This window comes from Embiotoca jacksoni, unplaced genomic scaffold (assembly GCF_022577435.1).
Source record: "Embiotoca jacksoni isolate LCO1_2020_lvr unplaced genomic scaffold, fEmbJac1.0.p SCAF_52, whole genome shotgun sequence".
NCBI lineage: Eukaryota > Metazoa > Chordata > Actinopteri > Embiotocidae > Embiotoca > Embiotoca jacksoni.
This window is the reverse complement of record NW_027185406.1, coordinates 1,852,847-1,871,646: the sequence shown is the minus strand read 5'-3', so window position 1 is coordinate 1,871,646 and position 18,800 is coordinate 1,852,847. Positions and strand designations below refer to the sequence as shown.

The 18,800-nt window shown below is 43.2% G+C and overlaps 1 protein-coding gene across 1 annotated transcript in view; it reads right to left on the bottom strand.

Moving 5' to 3' along the window:
- The window catches only part of man1a1 (mannosidase, alpha, class 1A, member 1), a 99,236-nt gene extending 90,698 nt beyond the window's left edge, over window positions 1-8,538 (bottom strand). The window contains 1 exon segment of the mRNA XM_069172280.1: window positions 7,734-8,538. Within this exon segment, the coding sequence (XP_069028381.1) occupies window positions 7,734-8,243 (510 nt within the window). The 5' untranslated portion in view covers window positions 8,244-8,538.
- Window positions 8,539-18,800: the final 10,262 nt, after the last annotated feature.

Below are 18,800 nucleotides of genomic sequence, written 5' to 3'. Positions count from 1 at the left end.
CACCTCCGCGATCCACACTTCAAGTCATGTCTTGACCAACAAATACCCGATCATAATAACAATCCGTCAGATTTATTTTGCTCCGAGCTCTTCCCACATCAATGCTCGATGACTATGCATGAGCAGGGAGCGGAGCCGGGCGGGCGGGAGGGTAGGCGCAGTAAACGGCAGTAAAAGAGCGAAACGTATCTCCGAGACGGATCCGGTCGATAAGCAATAACGCTTTCATATAGCCAGAACGCAGCGTCTCCAGCATCCAGGGTCTGTGATGTGTGTGGGGGGTGGGGGGTGGGGGGGGGCTGCACGGACGGACTACACAAAAGGCCACGAGACGTACATATACATGACAAACGGTGTACTAATAGTGGGTAATATAGGGTGTATATATTCCCTGGCAGAGAGACATTCATCCTCATCCTCACTTAGAAAAAATAAAACCAAACAATCCACACCGACTTTTAAGAGAACCGTACAGCAGCCATTTATATGAATATATGGATTTGAAATATCCGAAGCCTCTCGGGCTATCCGCCGGGACTATATATTTACAGTAACTATCTCACTAATACAATATTCATCACCTGAATCTTAAGCTGCCGGCGTCCGGAGGCCTCGGGCTGGAGGTGCAGCACGATCTGTCTTCACCAGGCAACAGGTGGACGTCCCGATAGATTACAGGATGGGATTTTAGGTTATTTCTAGTCGGTGACTCGAAGTACAAGAAAATACGCCAAAATGTTCACCTCGAGTTTATCTGAAAGAAATTCAGCGTATACGCCGTCCATAAATCGGCTGCAAATGCTCTGAATCCGGGGAATGCTCGGCGTTTTCTTTCTCTTGATTAATTGCTTCGACTTTGGCTGTAATGAATGAATATTTTCTTCATTGATTAATCCGGCAAATTATGTTGGAAATGAACGAACAATCTATTGAAACTAGTCTGTAAAATGTGAGAAAAATAAGCCCGCTGACGTCAACGATTCCGGCAAATCTTCACAAGATGCAACTTTAATTGATTTTTTTTTTTTTAATCAATCGAGGGATTCACTTAATCGACTATTTACTCGAGCTCTATCCCGAGCGGCAACCAGTGACGTCACCCGTTGGTTTGTGGACGACCGTTATTAAGCATCGAGTTCAGATTTCGGCCGGCGCCACCTTTGCTAGTTCGGAGCGGTTTGGAGCAGGAAGTGACCGTATTTGGACGAGCTGCAGGGGGGAGGAGCCAGCTGCAGGGGGGAGGAGCCAGCGGTGGATCTGACTCGATCTGATGGGAAACCCCGACGATACTACGTCCCGCCCCCCCCGACAGCCGTGACCCGACTGCACCACAGGCCTGTCAATCAAACAGACACGCCCATGAAAAACAAGGCTTTTTGAAGCTTATTTCCTCATTTATAACGGAATATTTTCAGATGGACCGCCAGAAAATGTAGAAATAACTCGTAAGAACTTGTACAAATGTACAAATACGAGATACTTTCATGCAAAGTGATTGGAATGAAATGATTCAGTGAAATTGACGAATAAAACGACAGCAACTATATGTTAAAAAAAAAAGGTACTATATCTCTTATTCTATTCTAGACATTTTTTGGGGTGAAGGGGGAGGAGGGGGGGGGAGGTCATTTTATTCTCTCAAGGTCAAAAGCCACTTCTTGAAAGCAAGAAGTGAAAGCGATGACAGTCTGAAGATGGATTAAACCGCGTGAAACCACCAAAACAGACACGATGCGCGTAGATTTAACTCGAGACATTACAACTTACTCTCTGCAGATCAAACAATAAGGCTTTTAAAGGATGGAATTATGATCCCAAAGAGGCGGTTTAAAAGCCTTTCAATAATTCTTCCTACTGACTGGGCTCTTTATTGTAGATTAGTGCAAAGAAAGGTTTCAGGTCTACGCGGCTTTTGATGAGTAATGTCTTTGCTGACATCAGCACGGGGAAATGAAACGGGGCCTTTCATTGGTCAGGAAGTGAGTACGAGTACAGTAATGTACACACCGACATACTTATTGCAAGGAGACGGCGGTGCTGGTTGTGAGCCATTAGACAATTAAACAAGGAGGAAGGGGGGGGGGTAACTATCACACACACACACACACACACACACACACACACACACACACACACACACACACACACACACACGTCTGGTTTTCCACTCTAAGAAAAGAAGTAGGACCGGGGAACCAGAGGCAATTAGTTCAAACGGTCGACACAGAAATAGGACTGGGAGGCTGCAACGCTAGTCCTGAGAAAGAATTTTATTTTTAGGCTTTTTTTTTTTAAGGTTGGCGAAGCAACAAAGATGGCTTCTCTCTCTTTTTATGCAAAAAAAAAAAAAAAAAAAGCAGAAGCAACGGATGTAAGTGACAACAAAGAGGATGTTGAAGAGAACAACAGACAAGAGTAAAGGACATTTCTTTTTAAAAAGGGTGTTGGGAGTGGAGGGGGGGGGGGGGCGTTACTGACGATTAAATCTTTTCCTGCAACAGCCGGCGCTGGACGAGCGACCGCAGACCTCGACAAACAACCAGTACCTTTATGTACAGTTCCCCGAAACAGAAAGAAGTGTGTACACAAGTCAGCGTGGTGACAGTTTCCTGCACGTACGTGTCATAAACTTCAGAGAAGGAGGAGGAGGAGGAGGTGAAGGAGGATGTGGTGGAGGTGGAGGTGGAGGTGGAGGGCTGACAGCACGATAAGCGATCGGTCCTTTAAGATGCGAAACTGTAAACACGCCGTTCCCTTATGGCTCGCCAAATGCTCGTTTGCATCTCATTTGCATGCTTAAAAATGGCAAATGGGCTCCACCTCATCACACACACTACACACACACACTACACACACACACACACACCACACACACACACACACACACACACTACACACACACCACACACACAACACACACACACTACACACACACACCACACACACAGAGGGGGAGCAGGATGATGCGTCATGCGACAGCAGCGGTTGCTCGGAGCAGACAAGGTGAGCGTGTGCGTAATAATAAATAATAAATAATAATAATAATAATAATAAATGGTAAGTCTGTCGTCTTATGAAGAAAATGCAGCCAAAAAAATAAATAAAAAGAGCCTCAGCCGCTGTTCTGAAAGAGCACGAGTTTCCCCCAGAGGACCCCGGGTGGGAGTCCCAGGAGATTCCCAGCATTGAAAAAATAAAATAAAAATAATAACTCTAACGTGTTTCCAACTGCTCGTCGTGGATTTAGAAGAAACCAGTGAAAATGTACCGAAGAGATACCCGCCACCAGAAGTACATGTTGGGTTGTCAAATAGCCCCCAAAAAAACAAAAAAAAAATAGCAGTTTCATGCAGCGTCGCTATAGTTACTACGGTGAAAAAAAAAAAATCCAGAAAAAGTACCCGACACCAAAAAAATGGAAATGCCGCTTTACTCCTTCGACGCGTGGAAATCTAAATCAGAAGAGCGTCGTTGGAGCTCACGCCTCATACGTTTTCGTACGTGAAGCGCGAGCAGGCCGTCGAGCGTGAACGCGACGCGGACTCGTCCTCCGCTGCAGGTTTTGGTCTTTGCCGACCGGTTCAAGAGAGACTCCGGTCTTGCAAACAGTGAATCCAAAACTCTGCTGCTCGACGGCAAAAATGACGTATAACCGCACGACGTGATCGCCAAAGAAAAGTTCGGTTCTGGCGCTGCCTTCTCGTTTAACATTTAAAACGTACCTCCATTTAAACAAACAAAACAAAAAAAACGTGCGTGTAATTAAGCCGGAGTTGGAATCTGTTTGCCGTCGGGGCGAGTCTCCCAATTCAGCTGTTCGTATTTTGGCTGCGAGCCAGAGGTTAAGTGTCGGTCTCCATAGCAGGCCAAAAAAAACCACCAAAAAAACCTGTTACTAACTGACCCAGAAGTTAGACTTTAGTAATCCCCCCCCCCCCAAAAGAAGAAAGTCTAAGAATGCATTTTATTTTATTATATTTTTTATACCATCCACCTTGATTTTTCCTCTCAGTTCACCAGCCAGAGTTTTCATTATAACCCCCCCCCTCCTCCACCCCACCCCTCCCGGGCTCTTAGTGAAAGCCGCCGACAGCAGGGTTCTCCGGGGAGGCTTTGATTTCCGAGCAGACAAACAAGATTTAGCTGATTGAAGGATTGCGGCGGTCACTCACAACAAGCTGGTTATCCTCCTTTTACTTTCTTTCTTTTTCTTTTTTTTCCCAGAGCGTCCCCTGCAGCCTCCGCGAGTCCTCCGCCAATCACAAAACACAAACGCTGATCCCCCGACTGGAGGTGGAGGCGGTGGAGTTTAGAGCCTGGAAGCTGGACCGCACAACTTTATCTTTCAAATAATGAAATTAAAAGCAGCGGGCCACCAGAGATCAATGGAAAAGGGGGGCGGGGGGGGTTAGAGTGTGTTTGTTCAATAGAGTTATTGGCTTTACTGAACAAAATAAAAAGGGCAGAAAGATATCTGGGGGGAGTGGCGGGGCCTGGGAGGGAGGGAGGGGGGGGGCTGGGAGGGGGGGGGTCGAGGAATTCATCGATGTCGTTCAGTGATAAAATCATAATAATACTGGTATAGTATAAAGTTGAGTTACAAATCGTATCGTGGACAACAACACGTTAAAAGAGTGTTTACAATAAATAGCAGCGGATCGATAAAGTCAACTCAAATCGGCAAAGGCTCGGCGATAAGTTGTTGTTTTTTTGTTTGTTTGTTTGTTTTAATACAACTTGAAATTTAAAGCAACTAATCCCAGAACCACCGAAATATCAATACATCCCCAAAGTTTATTGGTGAAACCTGAAAGCTTCAATAATATCTCCGTCAAAAGTGAAAAAGGGGGGCGGTGAATTGGAACGTAACTATTTACTGACGCTTGCCAGACGAATAACAAACCGAACACCCGACCCGTTTACGATTTTATGACCAAACGTGACGACGGATCAGCTGATAAAAGACAAAGTAGGTGTGCATGTTTTTCACCTGAAACTAAACTTCAGCGATGCTTCTGGAGCTGCTAAACTTGTATTTATTTATTTATTTATTTTAAAAGCAGCATTAGTTTGGTGCTCAGTCTAATAAATTCAGCGTGAACGACTTCATATTTTGGTCACTCATAAAAAATCAAATAAAAGCCCCGAGCAAAGCCTTGCGTGTTACTACTGTACATTATGAAAATAGAGAAGCTACCACAAACAAAAACTCCCCACCGTATTCAAAACGGTTACCACGGTGACCGACGCAGTGTTTTAACTCGCTGATTAATGCTGCTTTGAAAGTCACGCGGGTTCAAAACACAAACGCAGCGGCGGTGGACCATTGGACATTCGAGACGCACGCTTTACTTTCCCGACGTGATTTATCGACGTTTGCGAGGTGTGTGTGTGTGTGGGGGGGGGGGGGGGGGGGTTTCCTGACCTTTTAGTGGCGGGCGATGATGTCTGAAGGTCAAAGGTGTTTCCCTCATCTGCATTTCAATAGAGCGCGTCTTTAATAAGAAACACTGCCGTGGGGAGGTTACAGGGAAACAGGGTCTCTGTGTGATATATAGCAACGACACAAGAGCGGACAACCTGTGATTAAGTCCAACTTAGTCGTTTCAAGGGTCTTGAAAGCCGCGTTACTGTTAATCGGTAAGGTTTTTTATCAACTTATTAGACATTTATTCGTCTTCTCTAAATCAATCCGTTTCACAATTTTCTCGCATCTCGTGTGGAAGAGCCGCGAAGATTTATCTATTTATTTCGATCGACAGAAAATTACTGCGCAACTACTCCTGTAATCGATTATCTGTTTTAAGTCACTTTTGTTCGTGCCAAAATGCTAAAATCTCTTTCGACTCCAGCTTCTCAAATGTGAATATCTTTGATTTATTTAGTCCCTAATGATGATTAACTGAATATATATATATATATATATATTTTTTTTTTTTTTTGTGACTGTTGTAGACAGTTCAGACTGCGCCTTCAAGCTTTGAGGACTTTTTTTTCACCGTTTCCGGACACTTTAAAAGACCAAACTGCGCGTCGATCACTCGAGTAAATACTCGACAGATTAACCAGTAACGAAAGCAATGGTTATTTGCAGCCCTAACTATAAGTACAAAGGGTAAACCCCCCCCCCCCCAAAAAAAAAAAAAAAAATCACTGCATTACTAATACTGACGTATTCAGACAAATGTGATATACTTGTTTGCTAATATTGCAGGTCACATACATATGTATATATATATATATATATATATATATATATATATATATGTATATATCAGCAGCCAACACGTGCTCAGTCATTCCTTATCCTTATCTGCTCTCTCACTCAGCATTCCTGTGTGGCTCCATCAGTCAAACCAGATGAATGAGCAAAACAGGACTCGGGCCTCCCAGCTGAACAGAAAAGCCAGATATCTTTTTAAAACCGACGCTTTATATACTGCCGTCATACCCGTCTGTATACGTTTAATATTTGAGTGAGGATATTTTAGCGTCAGTCAGGGACGGGCCCGGGGATCATAACATCCCAGATGAAGCAGCAGGCTGGCTGCACGGCATCAGCTGACACCTGAAACCACCTCTGAGACTTCACCGCTGTGCTTCCCTACTTGTTCCTCCACACACACACACACACACACACACACACACACACACACACACACACACATTGTGCAGTGACATAATCGCAATAATACCAGACAAGCTACCTGTTGGATGGTTTTTTTTTCCCCCTGCTGCAGGCTACAGAGCTAACGCTTTGCTTGCACCGAACAGAATCTATTGAATAAAAAGGACATACAGTGGCATAAATACTGGGTAAATCAATAGAAAGGTAGATAATAACTCTAATGAATTAATAACATGGAGGGCATTAACAAGCAGGTTCTGTAAAAAAAAAAACAAATTAATAAATAAAAAACATCTCCAGGTTTGGGGATTATGATATACACTGAAAAACCTAGGTCACATAAACATTCGTGGAAGCCTTCACACCCAAAAATGAAAAACAAAAAAGGTGCATTTCAATCCCCACATCATCCATTGATATCTAACGTAAGTAACGCGGGGCTGGGCGTGCACCAAGCCCTGTATTGTCCTGACAAACTTGAAAGACAGGTAGAGTCAGCCCGGAGGAGGGCGGCGGATCCTGCACGCATTCCTTCCATTTCCCCAGGAACCGACTTCTCCTTGGATATCGTGGAAAGATTACACGTCACGCCAAACACCCTCTAAAAAACTGCCGCTTTAAAATGTCAGATCCCCCAGCAGGTGAGGAAGAGACGCGAAACACGGCACAAGATCTTCACCGTGACGGGACTGCGTGTTCTCTACATTTCGGCTAGAAGTAGTCCACTATAGTCCGTTTTAACGAGGCGAAAATCACAAGTTGTATACGGTGCGTAAATCTCACAAGCCAAAAAAAACCCCGCTGTCCGCGAGGAACATCGGCGGAGAAGACTTTCCGGAGAACTGGAGAACATTTAGTTAAAGTTCATTTTTTTATTCGCCCTGGTGCCCACCGGCGTGTTATATGTGAGCCGATTTGTAAACAGGATGCGGACGATTCGTGCGACGTGTTGAGTCGTCTCCCAGCGGGACTATCAACAGGCCAAAAGCCAAGGCAAAGTCAAAAAACGTCAGATTTTAAAGGGGAGTCTGGTTTGAGTTGTTTTTTTTTTTTGTTTTTTTTCCGCCACAAAATCAACAGTGAAGAAAACACAACAGATCCTCACCTCTTTGATTTTAGCCCGTCTGTCCCTGGTCTCGGGGTCCAGGGGCTCGTGTCCCGTGGCCCCGGGCGGGCGGCGGTACTCAACGAAAGGTAAATTATTGACATCCTTCCCACCTTGACCCATAGCCTCCTTTGCAACTGTCTGCTTATCAATCACAATGTCTTGTTTTATCTCGTCGGGCCGTTTTTGTAGAGTATCCTTGGCCTCCAGCAGCGCCTTTTCGTGGTCTTTCTTGATTTTGGCCAGGACCCTGTCGTCGTTTCCAGCCGAACCCGAGTCGCTGCTGTCCGGACCGGTGCGGGTGTTGGTCTCCACCGCGGAGGAATGAAAGAAAACTCCGCTTAGCAGCTTGGACGAGTCCGGCAGGAAGAAAATAGCCCCGAAACACAGGGTTATAAAAGCGCTGAACACCAGTAAAAGGATAAATTTCTCCGTCAACCTGAACGAAGTCGGGCTGGCGGACTTCCTATTCGGGGTCGCGGTAAAAGGCAGAAGAGTTGCAACTGGCATTTTTCTCCTTTCTCTTCCTCCAACAACTCGAACAACAAACCCTCAAAAAAAAAAAAAAAAAAGAAAGAAAGAAGAAAAAAAAAAAAAAAAAAAAGGAATTTCAAACGTTCAGGGTTTCAACTCACGTCGAGCTCAGCTTCGGCTTATTCCGGTCACAAACCCATTTCCAAACGATACGCACGCCGTCAAATGTAAAATAAGAGCGGTAAAATCTCCGGGAAAAAGTTGAGGAGCGGAGCGGGTGTCCATGCCGGAGACTCTCTGCAGACAGAACCACACCGAGCCTCCACACAGGAAGCAATGGGCGACGCGTGTGACTGACAGGCGCGCGGAGCTAATCGCTTTCCGCCCTGTGAGTGGTGGGGAGCTCGAAGGGGGCGTGTCCTCTCCCGACGGCTGGGTATAAAAACCGCTGACAGCCGTTGACTAAACTTCATTCCCTGCTTACAGCAGCCAAAGAAACACGATTACCCCTGAGTTTTTATTATTATTATTATTATTATTATTATTATTGCATAAATGGTAAATCTGATGTATTTATGTCATGTTTATTATTTTCCACAAACTCAATGAAGAAAAATAAAAGCAATATTTAGAGTCAAGTTGTTGCCCAAAAAACATCACGTAAGCCACACTTTATATTGAAGCATTGCATTTACTGACTCCAGTAATGCTCCATTACGTTGACATTTTGCTGGCTAGCTACCTGCCGACAGTACTTCTTTATTTATTTAACAGGGCATTGATCAACTGAAAAATGAACTGAGCCAGAGTGTGCCCAAGAGGCTAATTTACATCTGTTGGTCCTGTCCAGTTGTTTAAAAAGTAAACCAAAAACAAATTGGCACGGCTACAGATATTGCACAGCGATTTAATCATGCACAGCAACCAATCAAAAATGGTCCGCAATTATATAAGCGCGTTTCCACTTTTGCAGTCTCAAAAGCGCTCTACAATTTGCAACAACAACACTAAATGCGAAACAAAAGCTACTAATATCTATTTGGGAGTGAAAATACGTCCGAAGCCATCTTTGCTATTTTGGAGCCAGAAGTGATCATATTTGGACGAGCCGGGGGAGAAGCTAGGGGTGGATCTGACCCGATTTGATTGTAAACCCGAGGACCCTATGCCCCGCCAACTGATAGTGGAAACCTGACTGCACCACAGGTCTGTCAATCAAACAGACACGCTGATTTTTAGGCTATTCAGTCTATTTACCGGGTTATTGCCTGGTTAAATCGGTCAATTTTATTTAGTAAAACAATTCTTGTTATCTGCAGCGTGTTAGACTGTATAAAATATACTGTTTCTTATGCTCTTATACTACCGTGCAACTTCAGGTTTATACATCATAAAGGATCAGAATGAGGGACTGTGTGCATAAGCTGTGTTACTGCCTGCAATGTTCGTGTGTGTAGACGTTACTGATAAAGAGGAACACCATACCCAAAGATGTGAGTCATCAGGAAGGACGTGATTACAAAGATATGGCGGTTGTCAGTTGGAAGATGATGTTCAGTTGCATGACACCAAGGCCAAGAGAAACAAGTGCACAACAAACTCGGCAGGTTTCCTCCCACCCAGAGCGCTGTCTCACAGGAATGGCTGAAAAATTCCACAACCTCTTTAATACTTTAATTTTTGCATTTTATACAATTTTTCTTCATTATTGTCTTGATATTTCGATTTTTTAAAAATCGAACTTAATCCTTTCCTCTGCCACTGGCTGCATTCCTCACTGGCTTACCCTCTCGGCTCAGTCCTGCGGTCTGCTGACAGAATGGGAGGGGGGCGGGGGCGGTGGGTGGGGTGGGGTGGGTGTAATTAACAGTGCAGGTGATGTGGAAAAAAAAAAAACGGTGTTACATTATTTATCATCATCTTTAGAGTGTCCTGCACGTCCGCTGAATTGCAAATACACAACCGACTACCATAGAAAATTACATTATTATTCATAGGCTGAACAAACGGCTGCGCAGATGCATAAAAGTACGAGTGCGCTGGCATCGATGCGTACTAACGCGTGTTCGGCTGCGGGAGATTAAACGGTAATCATTTCAAATTGTCCCCTCTGTGCTGACAAATAACAATTTGACGTTATGCGCGCGCGAAACATGCAATTTAAACGCAAATAGACGTTTCGAAATTAGCCGCCGCGAAAGTGTAGTTTTATCAGGATGAGGAGAAGAAGAAGAAGAAGAAAAAAGAAAATCAATCTCGGGACTTCTTCTGCGTTATTATTAACGCTGATGAGTGACGACTGCTGCTTTCAAACTGAATAATTCATCTCTGAGTGTGATTTGAACCCCTATTTCGTTGGTACATTTTCATTGAACACTTAACATTTTCTTTATTGGATGTGAAAAATAGCCATCGGACCGAAGGCCTCGTCGGGTATACGATGTACCACTTCACTTCTACTTCGCCGTGCGGAGATGTGGGGAAAGAGTCTAATCTGCAGTGTTGACAGATGCACGCCGCCATATTGAAATTCTAATTCTGCAGATGACAACTTGTCCCGAACGATGACACGCGTCCGTATATGATTGCTTTCTCATTCTGCGATTCGAGCAGAAAATTAAATCTCGGATGAAACGCATTGGCATCTCAATATCGAGAGTCTCTCTCGCGGAAAACAGTTTTGACAGATGACTTTTTCCTTTTGTTTTTGTTCTCAACCTGCGAAGCTGTTGATAAATGTATGAATCAAAGAGAAGACCGTTGTTTCCCCCGAGTGGCGTTGTGTTTTTTCTCGGGGAAAAACGGTGGAGAGGGACAAATAATCCTTTGTTGTGGAGCTGGTTTAACTCGAACAGAGGCAGCGGAGGGTAAAACCCACTTTTAAAGCTCATTCAAAGAAAAAAGAAAAAAAAAATCCCCTTTATATCCTCCAACACTATTAGATCTTAAATCCAGAGCTCCCTGGGAGTTATTTGGGAAATGCATCACAGACAGTTATCGACATAGACATCATGCCAAGCAACAAAATAAACTCAGAAATCTGAGGCACAGTGCATCACCAACATTTTCTTGATTTAGTTTTAAAGCTGGATCGAAGAAATTACTGCCAATAGGTGGCAGAAGAAATGCTAAACTATCTTAATCTGCTGTGATGTTCTCATTATATTTGCATTCACTTAAATAACCACCTGTTCTTTTGAATGTCATCCAAACCAACAAGCGTGATTTTCATCATCAAGACATAGAGAATTGAAAAACTGGTGAATTTGTGACCTTAAACTGTATATGGGTGGATTTTTGTTCATTGTTCTAAAGTTTCCAGACAAGAAAGATTAAAGAATTTATTTCATACAGCGATGAATCCTCCAACTAAAGTTGGAGTGAAACGGGTCTAAGTACGTTTAATTCCCGATGCCAAACTTTCACTGCAGGTTAAATTCATTCCTACTGCAAGGAAACAGCTGTCGGTTTTACACATGCCGCAGGCTCAGAGCAAAGTTATCATCCAATTAGAGTTGTGCTTATACTAATGAAATCCAATATTCACTCTCCTAGTATCTGTGTTTTCGGTTTCCATCTTTGTTTGTTTTGGCAGTTGGTGCTGAGCTCGTAAAAAACAGCTGCCTGCTGGTGTTGGAATTCACCCCTTAACACCCGAGGCTATTATTTTTTTTTTTTTTTACTTATCTGAAAAGACACCTCGAAAAATGTAATCAGTAGTTCGTCTTTCTGGATAAGAGCTACTTAAGGGAAAGTTTGAAATACAATAACTCTCAGTGTCCTCACCAACAGGCCAGATTGAGATTTGAAAAATATCAGCAAAAAACAGACTTTTCACCTGTGCCCAATCAAAACTGTATAAGAGAGTGAATGGCAGCCTGCCTCATGACAAGGGTTTAGTATAACACTGATGTTCAACAGCAAGTTTATCAAATTTGATGCAATAGAAATGAAGCACAACAACGCTACATCTATTTTTAGTCAAAGTACAACCCCGTTTGAAAAACAAAAACAAAGCTGGGACGCGGTGTACAATGTGAATAAGAACAGAATGCAATGATTTGCAAATCAAATAAACCCATATGTGACGGGGGCTCAACTTCAGCCCTCAGATAACACAAAACACGGATTAGTCGTAGGTAGTGATGGTGAAATTTATTGTTATTGTCTCCCAGAAGTGCAGATTGGTGGCAAAAATATATATTTACAAAGGTACCAACAAACAAACAAAAATCAAACAAAAAAACAAATTCTAAACCAAAAAGTGACGAAAGTCAACGGTGTCTCAACAGAGCAGCTGTTACCTTCTCTATTACTTGGGCCACAGGGACTCCTCCATCCTGAGGAGCCCCCTTTAAATGTAGAAAGCCCCTCCCATCAGGGCGTATTAAACAGCTGATTGGCCTCTGCCTCGGTTTGAACAGGAAGCCCCAGGAAGCAAGCTGAGAGGAGAGTCGACCAACAGTAAGTTACCAGTGGTGTGTGAATGAACCGTGTGTGTGTGTGTGTGTGCTCCGTCACACCCATATTTACTGGCAAATAGACCAAAGACAAAATATCAGATGTTGAAATGGAGAAATTTATATTGTTTTTTTTGTTTTTTTATGAGGAATACTGCATGTGCTTTTTTTTTTTTTTAATTTGATGGCAGCAACATGTTTCAAACAAGTTGGGACAGCGGCAACAAAAGACTGGAGAAGTTGTGTGAAGATAAAAAAAAAAAAAAACATCTGGTGGAACATCTCACAACTAATTAGGTTACCTGGCAACAGATCAGTAAACATGATTGGGTATTAAAAGGAGCATTTCAGAGAGTTTCTCAGCAGTAAAGGTGATGAGAGGTTCACCGCACTGTGAAAGCAATGCGTGGGGAAATAGTGCAACAATTTAAGAATAATGTTCCTCAATGTAAAATTATAAAGAATTTGGGGATTTGTTTCATCTATGGTACATCAAATTATTAAAAAAATTCAGAGAATCTGGAGAAATCTCTATATAAGGGACAAGGCCCGAAAACCATTACTGGATGGCTGCGATCTTTGGGCCCTGCATTAAAAACAGACACAATTTTGCAAATGGAAATCATAGTCTGGGCTCAAAAACACCCAAAAAAAAAAAAAAAACATTGTCTGTGAGCACAGTTCATCGCTGCATTCACAAAAATACTCCCTCGTTTTCCATCAAACGTTTCCCGCGCTCCAGTTCTTTCTCTTCCCATCAGTGGCTGACGAAACCAAAGTCTCGACATTATTTAAACATTTGAAAATACTTTTTTTGATTTCATACCTGAGCCAGAGGTTCGGTACAGTGGAGGGTGAAAAGCTGCTGTGGAATGTGTTTTTTTCGGTCCAGAGAATTTGTCTCAGGTCCAGTTTAAAAAAAAACCAAAAAAAAAACCTGTGGTCTGAGTTTTTTAAGCCAAGTCCATCATGTTCCCCCTGGCATCCGCTCTTATTTTCTTAATGACTCCCCCCACACCTCATGTCGTTATATAAGCATGAATCATGTCAGTTGGCACGGGGAACGCAGTAAAAAAAAAAAAGTCCTCTTGAAATTTGAAGTGAAGAAAAACCGAGAAACTACCTTTTAGGTTCTTTTTATAATGGGTGAAAATACTCGTCCTTCTCGTGTGTCCGTTTTGGGTGAAATTAAGCAAGTAGTGTCACAAAGTTTATTTTCAGCTGTTTGTTTCATTCTGTCTGAAGGTCACTTCTCCAATTTATTGGTGCTGGATCGCCTCTAACTGTGCGTGTTAATCGTAATTAGCGAGGCGGCGTCAAATGAGTTTGGAGATTTTTTTTTTTTGTTAAGCTAATATTACTAATATTGTCAGCTCAACGTGCCCTGGGAATTCACTGTCAGCCAATTTGCTGATGTAAAATAGGCCATGCAGTCATCACCCAGCTGTTTGATGCTCTTCTCTCTCTCCCCCTCCCTCCCTCCCTCTCTCTCCTGCCACTGTCCAAATATAACCTCGCCCCAATCTGATTTAACCACCGTGGTCTCATCCCCGGGGCAAAATGGACTCATTTGTGCGAAGGGATGAAAAAAAAAAGACAGCGAGAGAGGGAAACGAAGGAGAAGAGGGAGAACAGAAGTTCAAGTGGAGAAGAAAAGAAAAAGAGTTTTAGAGGATGAAGGGGTGTGGTGGTGGTGGTGGTGGTGGTGAGTAGAGAGGAAAGAAAAAAAGGCGAGATGTGCTCAGCGAACGAGGTCACTAATTGGGTTGAGACTTGTAGCTCCCCTGCAGTCCCCCTTTTTCTCCGGTTCCTGACAGAAATCAAATTATTTTGAAATTCTTTAATAAAAGCAAGAAAAATATGTTAATATGCATGGTGTAGATTGCAAAGAGGGCTTGAAAGAAGTGTGTGTGTGGGGGGGGGGGGGGGGTTTACTGGAAGAAAATAACAAGTGTCCGCTATCAGGACATTTATGAAAGCTTTGGTCAGCGTCGTGTACGCTCTCTGATCTTTTTTTTTTTTTTTCTATTGTCACTTACTCTTTTATTAGATCATTTAAATGTGAGAAAGTTAATAGAGGAAAATTGTTGTGCTGCTGTTACCTGATACTGATGCTAACTTTAGTGCTTTAAACATCACTCTCCCTGATCAGATAGAGCTTCTGTTGGGACTGAGAAAAAGGTAAAAACAACAACACAGTAAACCTGACTTTATTCTCTTTATCTGCTTGTGACTAACCATGCATTAATTTAGTTCAAATCAATTTGACTTTTAGACTGCTAAATCACATTTTCAAGGCACTTACAGCAGAACCTTCCAAAATTATATAAAGGAACTCAACAGTTCAACAATTTATGCATACGTGACAGCTTGGAGGAAAAAAAACTTTCTTTTAACAGGAAAGAAAAAACCCTCTGACAGGCAGAAAAAAAAGAAATCCTTTTAACAGGAAGAAAAACCTCTGACAGTGGGAAGAAAAAACTTCCTTTTAACAGGAAGAAAAACTTTTAAAAGCAGGAAGAAAAAAACTCTTTCAATAATTTGTACACCACTACCATCCGGTAGTAAAACCAATAATAATTCAAAGGAAATTCCATTTTCTCTCACTAGAGACTTTCCGTATCCAATGTTGCTTCACCTGCCGTATAGAAATGATGAGCTTCCTCTTGTCTGGCTCTTTAGCTGCTAAATGCTCCGCTATGTTCCCCAGCTAGTTGCTGAATCTGTCAAGCCGTTTGATGCTGGGAAAGTAGGAGTACAGATCAAAGCTTTTTCGCTGGAAACAGCAATGTGGAAAAAGTCACTGATGAGGGCGAGGAGAGTGGACCGAAGCTCCAAAATGTACCGACCACAAAACCAAACCAATAAGGAGAAAGACGCTGATAGGGGGAACAAGCAGCCGGGTAATTCTTGGTGGGTCCGTCACTCTGAGCGAAAAACCTTAACAAACACACAGCCAAAGGAAAAAAAAAATAATAATTTATTCGCACAGCTTTGAGGAGAGATACAATATTCAAGCATCAAACGTCTGAAACCCATTTCCATCAAAACCTCGACATCTCTCTGTAGTTGGAAGAGAAACAGGGGGACCTGCCCTGCTAATCCTGGTTGAGCTGTGGAAAGCCTCAACAAGAATCTGCCCTTAAAATCTGAGAGAGCACATCATCCGCAGTTTATGTGGGATCCTGTTAAGCTTTTGAGCAGATATGCTTTTTTTTTTTTTTTTTTTTTTTTTACCTATTTCATATCTGATTGGCATTTTTCTGACAGAGAGCAGATGCTTTTATACAAATACACGGGCCGCAACACCTGGGTTAATCTCAGAGTGAGAGCAAATGTTTGGTGACGGGGAGATTAAAACCCGCCGACGAGAATCTTTCTGGAAGCGCGAGCGACGACGACCTTTAGCCACGGTATACTTGACTAAAAGGCCAGAAAAGTTTTTTGGTTTTTTTTGCAGAACGTTATGACGTCGCTATGAAGCTGACCTTTGACCTTTTGCGCGTAAATTCATCATCGCTTCGTCGTTTTATCCTATCGGACGTTCTTGTGAAATTTTGCCATAAATAGCAAACGCAATTCTTGCCTCGTGGCTGCATTCTTGTTTTGTGAGGCCACAGTGACCTTTGACCCCGAAAATCAAATCAGTTCATCCTCGAGTCCGAGTGAACTTTCGTGCCAAGTTTGAAGACGTTTCCTCGAGGCTGTCCTGCGATATTTGCATTCACAGCTCTTTAAACGCCCCAATAAAATGTTTCGAGTCGGTTATTGCGACTCTCCGTGTTTTTGCCTCAAACACAGCGCTTCTTCGTGTCAAACATCTGGTTGAAAAAGTCACATGCCGTGTTGGAAATGCGTGTTTTTAACAGGTTTCTCCGGAGGGGGGGGGAAGAGGTGTGAAAAGTGCAGCTCTCCAGAGCCGCTCAGGGTGTGAACAACAGGCTGGAGTTGAAAGGTCCCCGACAAGCCGACAAGTGTTGTGGAACGCAGAGTCCTGCCTGAGCTTCAGGGATCCTCGTGTCTTCCTCTGCTTTTCTGTCAAAATGCACCCTCTCTGAAAAATCCTGTCCCGGGGGGCCGAGTTCCTAAATCATTTAACGTTTGTATGCCGTGACGGCAAAGCAAGCACATCTGCAGCGGCGGAACGCATTCGCACTGAAAAACCTGAGATGTGAATTTACTTTCACTTTAACATGGAGGATGATCAATTTCTGCGCCGGTGAGTGTCAAATAAATATTTTATTTTTACCCGAGTCGACTGAAATTTTGTGAAAAATAGCATGAACGCGCCTTCAGCGGAAACAGGAAGGTTCAACTGTGCGACGCTTTTCGTTTAGCTTCACTTCAACAGAGAAAAACTAAAAAGTACACCCACGTCTGTCCAGATTTTGAAGGGATTTTGCTAATAATTCTGATTCTGATAAAACACAAAGTTGCAGCTATGACAGTAAATAATGCTTCAAATATATATGTCGTTACAAAGCAGCACCTGTGAATAGTTTTACTTGAGCGGCCGTACTCGCGCGAGTAGCGCGAGGCGAAAATGCTAAATGCTAAATAAAGGCCAGAAAAGTGTTTTTTCGTTACGATGTCACTATGAAGCTGACCTTTGACCTTTCGCCTGTAAAACATCATTACGTCATCATTTCATCCCATCAGACATTTTTGTGAAATTTTGTCATAAAATAGCGAAGAAAATTCTTGAGTTACGTCCCCAATCTTCATGTGGTTTCGTGAGACCCCAGCGACCTTTCACCCCGAAATTCGAATCAGTTCATCCTTGAGTCCAAGTGAACGTTTGGGCCAAGTTTGAAGAAACTCCCTCGCGGCATCCCGGAGATATTTAATACGCAAGAATGCGACGAATGAACGGGAAAAAACTGGAAACACGATGCCTTCGAACTAATAATCAAGACAACCGTTCGAACCGATCAGACACGAGTCACAACCATTATTTTCTGAGATCTTTTTTCCTGAATACGGTAAATATAAAACCTTTTATGAGGAAGTCACTGAAACATTGAGGCGAAAATAAATCCTCGTGGTTCGGTGCAAATTTGAGTTTCGTTTCCGTCGGTTCAATCGAACGGGGGGACTCTGTTGGACGACGACTCCATACGGGGGAGGAAAAAAAAAACACAGCGCTCGCAATGAAACGAACTAAAGAATAGTCGCGGGAATCTTTTTTGCTTTTGAGTCCTGAAACGGAGATTGAAGCCGTGTGACTGCCACTTCACAGTAGATTAGATGAGCTTCCTTCAGCAGTCTGCGCAGCTCGCGGAGGGCAGATATGTCTCCACGGCTTGTTGAGCTGCTTCTCTCTATAAGCTCTTTCAATGACTCTCCCATGTGACTGAGTGTGTGTGTGTGTGTGTGTGTGTGTGTGTGTCGCAGACCTCCAACTGAGCCGTTCATGTGATTCAAGTCATCTTATTAGTGCACGACTGTCATGTCACAGCATACTGTATATGCAAATTCTCCATCCGCGGCGCCTTCCCTCACATGGACCGTCTTTACTTTTATATATGTGTGTGAGTGTAGTTTTTATGTGTGTGTGTGTGTGTGTGACACCAGCAGGAAATCACACACTCATCAAGTTGGCACCTGCGAGCATCTGCCACCTACCTGCTGTGCTCGCTGCTCGGCTGCCGGTAATCCATCATCGCGGCCTACGTTCTGCCATCACATCCAATTATTAGGCGATTAGCAGATGCGCACATTCACACCTTGACGACGCCGCATCGCTTCCCATTACCGCCCCGCGCATCGCGACTGTAAAAGGCCGGGGTTGTAAAATGACAGGGAGCGAGTTTTAAGGGGGAATGACACTTTTTATGCCGGCGTCTGACTAACTGTCGAAGAGGAGATTCGTGCTGAAGGAGCTATTCGGTTTTCCCTCTGTGACTCATTGAGTAAGATCAACACAGAAACAAAACAGCTCAAATTCTCAGTTCTTGGTTGTTTAGTTACAAAACCAACACACACCTGAATTAGTTGATTTTTACTCAATTGAAATGCTGTTTTATGTGTTTTTTGCCCCCCCCCCCTCAATTCAGAATTTCATATGCGGTGTTACAAATGACATACTTCGGACATACTGCGCCATCTTGCTATTTTGGAGTCAGTAGTGACC